Consider the following 10,418-nt stretch of genomic DNA (forward strand, 5'->3'; position numbering starts at 1 on the left):
CATAAAGTTAGAATATATTACTAAATATTATAAATAGCGAGTGTGGAATAATGATGGATCAATGTGCGGAATTGTCCTAGGCAATTGTTAACAAGACCGGTAGTCGTCATTGCAATTTCATATGAGGGAGAGGCATAAGCTAACATACTTTCTCTTCTTGGATCATATGCACTTATGATTGGAACTCTAGCAAGCATCCGCAACTACTAAAGATCATTAAGGTAAAACCCAACCATAGCATTAAAGCATCAAGTCCCCTTTATCCCATACGCAACAACCCCCTTACTCGGGTTTATGCTTCTATCACTCAAGCAACCCACTATAAGCGAATCATAAACGTATTGCAACACCCTACAGCGGTGATCCCTCACGCTTGCGCGACACGGAGGGCACAATAGGACAGCACCAAAATAAAACATACAACTCATACCAATCTAGATCATCAATCAACCCAAAGACAAAGGATATCTACTCAAAACATCATAGGATGGCAACACATCATTGGATCATAATATGTGGCATAAAGCACCATGTTCAAGTAGGGATTACAGCGGGGTGCAGGAGAGTGGACCGCGTAAAAGAGATGAGGATGGTGATGATGATGATGATGTTGATGAAGACGATCACCGCGGCGATGATTCCCCTCCCGATGGCACTCCGGCGCCACGGATAGAGAGGAGGAGAGGTTCTCCCCCTTGTGCTTCCTCCTCCATGGCCTCCCCCCTAAATGGGGAGAGGTTCTCCCTCTGGTCCTTGGCCTTCATGGCGATGATGGCCCCTCCGGGATCCTCCTCCATGGCCTCCTCCCTAGATGGGGAGAGGTTCTCCCTCTGGTCCTTGGCCTTCATGGCGATGATGGCCCCTCCGGGATCCTCCTCCATGGCCTCCGGTGATGATGGCCCTCTCCGGCAGGGTGCCAGAGAGGGCCTAGATTGATTTCTCGTGGCTACAGAGGCTTGCGGCGGCGGAACTTCCGATCTAGGTTATTTTCTGGAGATTTCTGTATTTATAGGAATTTTTGGCGTAGGTCTTACGTCAGGGGGGGTCTCCGAGTCGTCCACGAGATAGGGGCCCACGCCCAGGGGGGTGGGCGCGCCCCCCACCCTCGTGGACAGCCCGGGACTCTTCTAGCCCAACTCTTTTACTCCGGTGGCTTCTTTTGGTCCATAAAAAATCATCAAAAATTGGCACGTCAATTGGACTCCGTTTGGTATTCCTTTTCTGCGATACTCAAAAACAAGGAAAAAACAGAAACTGGCACTAGGCTCTAGGTTAATAGGTTAATCACAAAAATCATATAAATGCATATAAAACATCTAAGATGGATAATATAATAACATGAATACCTCATAAATTATAGATACGTTGAAGACGTATCAGGGGGGACCGTCAACCACATGGCAAATAAATGACGTTGCTACCTCCTCAGATTCCCGTGGTAGCCCGTCAGATGGTCACCACGCATCACCATCTCCTAGCTTGTTTATGAGGCTAGGAGGCGTGTGAGCAGGCCAGCAACCGCGTATAAAAGCGCCCCTTGATGGCTGTCTGCCACCTTCCCAACTACCCTTCTAATGGATCCCATGGTGTCTTATACCGGTGCCTCTCCTCTCTCCCTTATCCGTTCCTCACTCAAGTGCCTCCCAATCCCGCTCCGTCCGCCTCCAATCCACCACTTCATCGTCCATGGCATAGTGGAAGGAGCGCCCAGTCATCTTCAGTTTCGGGGACGAGGAGAAGCAACAGGACCCTTTGGTCCCCTTTTGGGACTTGTACGATGTGGTGGTCGAGGAGCTTAGTGCTATGGTATTTTATTAGTTTAATTAATTAGTTATTTTATGTACGTAAGCCGCATGTGACTAATTTTGCGCTGCTATTATAGGATTGAGATAGGTGTTTTTGAATGTGTTCTGTGAACCAAGTGTGTTCTTTTGACTTAGGGATAATTGAGGAAGAATCAGTGATCCAATGAGAGATGCATCCTGTTTGAAAGGAATTTACGTAGATTGTTATTGATGATTCTGAGTTTGTGCATCGCCTCGACAACCTTTATATTATTATGCAATGCGCTCTATATATGTTACAAAGGCTGCCAGTATGACATCTCTACTAGAGTTTGCTCTAAGCTCCACCACAAGACGTCACAGCTTTACTGTTGCGGGAAGCACGCCAAGTGATGGTTTGAGCCGCATGTTCTTGGCCTGCCGGGGCGGGGGGGGGGGGGGGGGGGGGGGGGTGTTAGAGCGGGTAAGTGCAAACTTTTGGCCAATTGAAAATGTTGTGTCACATCCTTTCAAACAATAGGGCATGCACGGAGAGGAATGAAAATCACTTGGTACTATAGTACGGGTTTAAACGTTTTCATTTGCCGTTTGATTACTATTACAAGGAAGAAAATAAGTCAGCCGTAGGTGCAAGTACGGTGGCTAGTACTGGGTACTTTATTCCGAAAAGAGTATGGACGATGCCCGCACATGACCTACGCACGCGAGGACGGCGACGAAGACCATGTGTCCATGTCAGTTTCTCATACGCCGCTGGCTCGGAAGAGCCTCATGAACCCAAAGGTGACGGCCATGGCAGCCAGTCCGCCCACCACCACCCGCGCGCACGACCTCGCCACGGGGGCCCGCCCAAGCACGGCGCCCACGCATCCGAACGCGGCCAGCGCCAACGTCGCCACGACGACCACCACGGCCACCCGCAGGTTGTAGCCCACGATGAACCCGGCAGCCAGCAGCGGTAGGAGCGCCCCGACGGAGAAAGCCAGCGCTGAGGCCGCGGCGGCCTGTGCCGGGCTTGGCAGCGCCTTCTCCTCGTCGCCGCCACGCTTTCCGGCCTGGTCCAGCTCCGCGATCTCCACGTCGCGCTGGGAGCAGACGGACACGTACTCTCCGATGGCCATGCTGCAGGCCCCGGCCAGTAGTCCCGCGAACCCGGACACGACCATGGCCCGCGCGTCGGGCTTGACGGCGCTGACGCCGAGCATGAGGGAGGCTGTGGAGACCAGCCCGTCGTTGGCGCCCAGCACCGCCGCGCGTAGCCAGTTGGCGCGCCCGGCGAAGTCGATGGACGACTCGGAGTCGTCGACGTCGCAGCACACCACAGCCGGGTTCTCGGCGTCCGCCACGGCGGCCAGCTTGGTGTTGTTCACGGCCATGGCGACTGGGAGCTAGTGAGATGGATGGAGACGGCAGTAGTGGTATTGTGGAGTGGCAGGCAGCAGTAGTGTGGAGGACACACGCTGCCTTGCCGTGTTTTTATAGTGAACTTCAGGAGGCACGAGGGTTGTGTGTGGGCATGCCGGTCTTCTTCTTTTTCTCCCTCGGTGTTGGGATTTCCAGCTTTCATGCCGCCATGGCTAGTGCGTACATGCAGCCACATCTTCTTTTTCCTCCGGTATTGCGCGCCCGTGGCCACCACGAGCACGCACATACATTAATCGGTCGATCGTGCTTGCTGAGTGTACATCATACCAAATGAGTCTACAACGACAAGCTAGGAGAATTAGGTCACCCGCTCCTACGCACAACAGAAGCTATTATTAGATCATCCGGTCCAATTCTTCAAACACTTGAAACGTGTGTTTGCCAATTTCATGCTGAATACCATAGCTCTTACTTTTATTGTTAATTAATGTTACGGGGAGGTAGAGTATAGCTATTCCTGTTTGCAAATATGTGTCACCACTCACTACTTGTTCTACAGTACGTACGTGTTCAATGAAAGGGTGATGATGCTGACTAATACTGCCAAACTGAACGCCATGTATAGCATGCTGACGAATGCTGCCGAACTTGCATGCACTGACAAAAGAAAAGCGACAAACCTTAGTTAGATTCGACACGTTGCAACTGATCATTTCTAGTTTTTGTATGTGTGGAAAAAATTGCAATCGACGTATCTGAGCTCTGTATAGTACTTCCTCCGTAAAAAATATAAAAGCGTTTAAATCACTATTTCTTTACAAAGGGAGAGGGAGTAAGTGTTTTTCTTCAATAAAGCTAACCTGCCATGACGTAGCCGATCTCCTTGTCAAGATGGAACCGTGTCATCTCAGGCTCCGGGCAGTGGGCTACCGTTCACTTCGGAAATGGAATTGCACCATGCAGCTGACAAAGGAAAAAGTGAAATTAGCAAGCACCTATATCTGTGATCGGTTGGAATGGCGTCTGGCTAGCTAAGCTAGCTAGCCATTAACCGCGACATCGTTGCTCGCCAACGAATCCACTTAGAGCATGGTTAATAGTATAGCTAGCTGATAGGTATATGATATTGCCATGTTATTACATGTATAGCCAACCTTGTAGCCGGTAAATACAATAGTAAGATATGAAGAAGTGCTACTTCATTAATACATGGCCCATCTCTCACTCTTACATACTCACCATCTACCTTGGTTGATGAGATTTTCGAATTGAGCCTTATAAACCGGAAAGAAAGGAGTAGTGCCTAGGAGTGTGTGTTGCAGCTGGCTCTTATTCTGTAGCCGGCTTCTCTTCTCCCCCCCCCCCCCCCCCCCCCCCCCCCTCCGCTCTCCACCATGTCAGCAGAAAAATAATATTTTAACCCTAATAGCCTGCTTAGGCTAGTCATAGTGGGAAGTAACTTAAACTAGTAACATACACATGTTACTAGTCTATGTTACTACTTACTACTTTCATAGTGGGTAGTAATATAAGTGTAGTGTCATGCAAACCTTTATTTATTAGGTTGTAGACTCATTTTGCATTGGGGTGCGTTATGTATGGTAACATATTATGTTATCACAAACACCTCTCTCCTCATTAACTCCTTGCCACGTAAGCATATTTGTCCTGGGGTACGTTATGTTACTAGCTAAGTTACTCCCACTATGACTAGCCTTACATAAGCTTATTGTACTTGCTTTTATTGGATCGTGAATCACCGAGCTAAAAATATCAAGGATATACTTCGCATTTCAGTTCATAAAAATCAAGTATACATTTAGCTGTCTGCATCTTCAACCACAGACGAAGGCAGATCATTTTTATTATATCTAGGAAAGGGGGGAGCAAAGGGACGGCAAGTGCATGCATGTCCATCTCATGGTAATTATTTTCGTTCCTCGTTCTGAAAAAAAAATCATTCCAATTTATCCAGAAAAAGAATAAGAAAGAGCGGAAATTGCTTTTGGAGGCCGAGCTCCATGAAGGCCTTCAAATGCAAAATTCAAAATTCATGAAAACTCATATTTTTACATTTTAAGAAATTCTAAAAAAATATAGACTACATGAAGGCATAAGGCACAAGTGTGTAAATTTTCTAGACGAAATACGTTGTAATGAAGGCTGCACAAAAATAAATAAATCGGGGGCATTTTTAGAAAGATTCATCGGAAGTACTCAAGAAAGAGACCCTAAAAATGTACGAATATATGGTGCGGATTGAGCGTAGCTCAGTCGGTTAAGTTACTTGTGATGAAAACAGTCAACCCGGGTTTAACTCATAAATTTGGCATGGTGCTCACTTTTTTTGTGGATTTATTTCAATGATTTGATAGCTTAATTCTTTCGGTGGTAAGCGGTATTCATAAAAACATATATATAGTACTATGAACATATAGTACTACTCTAGTTTGGAGTCTTGAACCAATGCATGTTAATTACTCGCAACACAATGCGCTTTGTCAACACTAATTAATGGCAGCCAAGATCATACTCCGAGGAGAACACGGCCTTTGAGACCAAAGCGGCTCATGAACACATGGTCATCGCGGCTCATGGCTCTCGTGTTTAATTTTGAATGCGCTTCAACCCATGAGGTGGTATATATAGTACTTACTGCAAATTTCACAAACCACAAACTATTAAGGTTGGTTTTGCGCAGAACACCTGCTATACAGGCTTGTTACACAAAACATATATTATAGTAAGCTCTAATCTATCATTTGACTTGGTTGACATGATTCTTCACAGGTCGGCCCCACTTTGTAAGACTGGCCATAGTGAGAGTAACTTCAAGAGTAACATAAGCTCTAACTCAACAAAATTGCCTATGTGGCATCGAGTTAATGAGGAGAGAGACACATTGAGTAACTTAACTTGTTACTGTAACATCACATATCCCAATACAATATCTGTCTATAACCTAATAAATGAAGTTTTGCATGACACCATATTTTATATTACTACCCACAACGAAGGTAGTAACATAGCCTAGTATAATGTGTATGTTACTTTTAAAGTTACTCTCCACTATAGCTAGTCTAAGGGGGTGTTTGGTTCAGGGACTTTTTAGTCCCAGAGACTAGAAAAAGTCCCTAGAAACCAAACGGGAGGGACTTTTTCTACAGGGACTAGAAAAAGACTCTACTAAAGAGTCTTTTTTTATTAGTCCCTGGGACTAGAAAAAGTCTTAGGACTTCTAAACCAAACACCCCCTAAGTGCACACATGGCAATAATAAACTAACCACATTAGTCGGCCAACTAGAACTACCAATTGATGAAGTTGATCTTTGGTTGAGAATGGCAGAGCTAAACGTCCCATGTATCAGGGGCACCAAACCATCGACTTGATCTTGGTCCCACCTGCACATAGTATAAAAGGAAAATGACCCCTCCAATTGAAAATTAACGATCTCACACGGGAGGCCACGTCCTTCTCTAACACCCGATGCTAATAAGGTTCTAAAGGAGATGAAGGTCGTTTACCATCGCCAGCCACCACATGGTGCCAACGGTAACCCTACTGCCGTCTACATCTCCGCTGCCCACCCTGACACCCACAGACATGGGTCTCCTTCTAATGGCCTGAGTTGAATCTGGTCAATACCCACTTCCACACTATTTATATGTTCCAATCACGAGATTAAGATCATGTTCGTGTTAATTCTAAAGATTTATGCTAACACAAATACATACCAAAATCTTGTGCAAATGAGTTGCAATTACCCCAGATCAGTACTTGGTACATGTATGATCCAATTGACAAAATTCACAAGATTTCCAAAATGTAAAATTTTGAAACAACATGTACCCATTGGCTATTGAATTCTGGAATTCAAATTTTAAGGCTTTCAGAAAATGGATAAGTAATAAGAAAATCATACATGTGCCCAACACTGGTCTTGAAAATTTTGAGCTGATCTCGGTTGGATGGCTTATATGTGATCTTTTTTTTGTCATGTGTGTACTTAAAAGTGGGACCAATCCATCAGAATTCATCTCAACTGAATCAAATGATGGATTAGAGCTAGATGCAATGAATTACACCAATAGATGGTGTTTTATGCAACAAACCTCTAGAATAGGTGTTTTGTGCAAAATTGATTCCAATAGTTGGTTGATTAGGCCATCTCCAACGCCGACCCTCAAGTCACCCTCGATCGTACGGTCCGGACGTGATTTGTCATTCAATGCGGTCCTGCATTAGTTCGGACGCACTTTTTCCCGTAAACTGAACACAAACTGGGGGTCCGTGTCTGAATCTGGCTCACCAAAATCCTCTTTCCCGCGCCTGCGCGCTTTCCCGCCTGAAGCCAGCTGCCTACATTCGGCCCAGAGCAGATGCGACCATGGCGAGCGGTGAGACATCTTTGCATCTTTTAAGACATCAGTTAATGTTATGTTTTTAACAGAACTACCAAGTTCAGATATCCTCCGCCGCCCGCGGCATCTCGTTCCATATTTCCAACGTCTGCTCTGCTCCAGTTCCATCGAATCCAGTCACAGATATATTGAAGCCACAATGTGTGCCGCAGTTCACTCGTCGCCGGACACGTAACCAACACTTAACCAGGTGGTCAACTTCTCACATCTTTGCCCATCTTGCGTCGCCATTAGCTGTGACTCTGAACCTTCCAACATTTTCAATGCCTAGGTCTTCACTGAACGAGCAGCCAGCCCATGACTGAACTTGTTTACATCCTCCAAGAATTTAAAGGCGCCGCCGAGCTCGATGCCATCGATCCGGCGGCATCGATCCTCATGTGATTGACCCCGGTAATCCTGCTGCACCTTCTCAGTCGAGTCTGCATATATCCTTCACTTGACCGTGGCTGCCCCCGCACACTACAGTCACTCACTTCACTCGCCAGGAGCCATGGCATTGGCTAGGGAGCGCCTCCTAGCCAGCCTATCGGCTCTTGCGCTGATGGTCGCCGCCTGGGCCTCTCTGGCGGTCGGTGGTCGGCCGACTGACCAGCTGGAGATACTTTGGGGGCAGACGCAGGTGCTCAACGACGGCAACGGCGACCAGACCATCGCGCTGATGCTGGACCACGCCATGGGGTCGGCCTTCAAGTCCAAGACCTCCTACCTCTTTGCCAGGATCGACGTGGACATCAAGCTCATCCCCAGGAACTCCGCCGGCACCGTCACCACCATATATGTAAGTGACCATGCCATGTCCATCGTCTCGTCATCCATGCACGGCATGCACAGAGTTCCTGGCAAACTAATGGTATATACGTTGTGTGCTGTGGTGCAGATGATCTCGGAGAAGGACTGGAAGACCCACGACGAGATCGACCTGGAGTTCCTGGGCAACACCACCGGCCAGCCCTACACCCTGCACACCAACATCTTCGCCAACGGCGAGGGCGGCAGGGAGGTGCAGTACCGGCTCTGGTTCGACCCCACCCAGGACTTCCACACCTACTCCATCGTCTGGAACACAGACGAGATCCTGTAAGCCTCGCCTTATTGTACACACCAGTCCTCTGTTCAACATGTCCATGGCATGTTGCTGAAGGCATTGTCGGGCTGTTTCTGCAGGATCCTAGTGGACGACGTGCCGATCCGGCAGTTCAAGAACCACTGGGACGCCGGCGTGCCGTTCCCGGTGTACCAGCCGATGCGTCTGTTCGGGTGCCTGTGGGACGCCGACGACTGGGCGACGCAGGGTGGGCTCGTCAAGACCGACTGGTCGCAGGCGCCATTCGTTGCTTACTTCAAGAACTACACCGCCTCCGGGTGCGCCCCGAGCGCCGGCGGCTCGTGGGTGTGCGGCCAGGACCCCTCCGGCTCCGGCGGCAGCCCCGGCTGGATGGACCGGGCACGGGGAGGAGGGCGGCTGGACGACGACGTGAAGCAGCAGCAGCAGCTGAGGGAGGTGCAGGGCAAGTACATGATCTACAACTACTGCACCGACAAAAAGAGGTTCCCCAATGGCTTCCCGAAGGAGTGTGGGCTGGCTTAGGAATTATCGTTACTACTAGGATCGATAGAAGTGATTCTGCTGATGGAGCTGGGTGGGACATGCGTGTCTTGGCAAGAACATTATTTCATTCTTCTTTTGGCTATTTACGAACGGCAATTCAGAGTTTGATTTCTGGAGAAAGAAAAACAAAAGCAAAAGAAATAGCAGCCATTTCTGGTCATGTGTACTACGATGCAGAGATTAAGGAGGTGTTCGTCGGTCCTCCAGCTCCGTGAAATCTTAGAATCTGTGAAGCTCCTTTTCCCCCGCTCTGTCATTTTTAGCTACAGCTCCACCAGCTCCCCAAGCGGACTTGAGGAGTGGAGAGTCTGGGAACAGGCCTTAATTATATATATACTGATTGCGTGAAGATTAAGGAAGTGTAAGCATCGTACAGTACTAACATAGAGCAAGCAGTTCCATAGAAACCAGTAAACAAACTTCAGCACCGATCGGGATTTGCATCCATGGGAGTAAAGACGCCGCTACCTAGCTAGCCAGCACGATGCTTTCGAGTTCCGAGGCCAGTGTAATACTGATAATTTATCCAAGCGAAGGCTCTAAAGATGCCGCACACAAACAATCATCAAATAACACCCGAAAAATATATAAAAGCTACAAAAGCAATGTCTTCAAGAAGAAAATGATGCACAAGCACAAGTATCATCGTTGCCTGATCCAAGATCTTAAGTTTTCACTCTGGAGAAGTCCGAGCTCCCAAAACAATTCCTCCAGAAAGGCAATTGCCAGCCACAACCAATGAAGGTCATATTAGGTTTTCACCCTGAAAGTCACAGCTAGGCACCCGAGGAGCACCACAAAAAATCGAAGCCACGCCACCACCAAGGAGGGAGAGGAGTCGTGCCCATGGAAGGCCCCGCCATCGGTAACTTTGAGGACGTGATGTTAAGTGTAAAGATGATGTCGGTAACTTTGAGGACATGATGTTAGAGGAACATTGATTGGAACATTACCATACCATTAATTGGTTGGAGTTGTGCCTACACTTTAGTATGTTACAATCCGTAGTGGACATGTGCAACAGTAATCATAACTTCACCTGTAACATAGGAGGTGAGGGGTCAAGCGAACTCTATATAAGTCACCCCTCGACACTAGGATACGGATTTGCAACATCTGTAATCAGACAGCGAACAAGAGAAACAATCTCACCGGAGAACGGGACGTAGGGCTGTTACCTCCATCGTGAGGGGTGTGAACTTGCATATTTTCTTGTATCACCCTCCTACGCCTC

At 47.8% G+C, this 10,418-nt stretch overlaps 2 protein-coding genes across 2 annotated transcripts; one reads left to right on the top strand and one right to left on the bottom strand.

The window, feature by feature from the left end:
- Window positions 1-2,281: 2,281 nt before the first annotated feature.
- LOC109748504 (vacuolar iron transporter homolog 5) lies at window positions 2,282-3,278 on the bottom strand. The gene has a single exon (XM_020307528.4). It carries the CDS (start codon window positions 3,158-3,160, stop codon window positions 2,528-2,530), a length of 633 nt encoding a protein of 210 aa, XP_020163117.1. The 5' UTR covers window positions 3,161-3,278; the 3' UTR covers window positions 2,282-2,527.
- Window positions 3,279-7,944: 4,666 nt separating this feature from the next.
- On the top strand, window positions 7,945-9,344 carry LOC109748507 (xyloglucan endotransglucosylase protein 7-like). Its single transcript, XM_020307532.4, has 3 exons — window positions 7,945-8,353; window positions 8,453-8,652; window positions 8,740-9,344. Exons 1-3 carry the CDS (start codon window positions 8,066-8,068, stop codon window positions 9,161-9,163), a joined length of 912 nt encoding a protein of 303 aa, XP_020163121.1. The 5' UTR covers window positions 7,945-8,065; the 3' UTR covers window positions 9,164-9,344.
- The last annotated feature ends 1,074 nt before the right edge of the window (window positions 9,345-10,418 follow it).

This window comes from Aegilops tauschii, chromosome 2, assembly GCF_002575655.3.
Source record: "Aegilops tauschii subsp. strangulata cultivar AL8/78 chromosome 2, Aet v6.0, whole genome shotgun sequence".
In the NCBI taxonomy this organism is placed as follows: Eukaryota; Viridiplantae; Streptophyta; class Magnoliopsida; order Poales; family Poaceae; genus Aegilops; species Aegilops tauschii.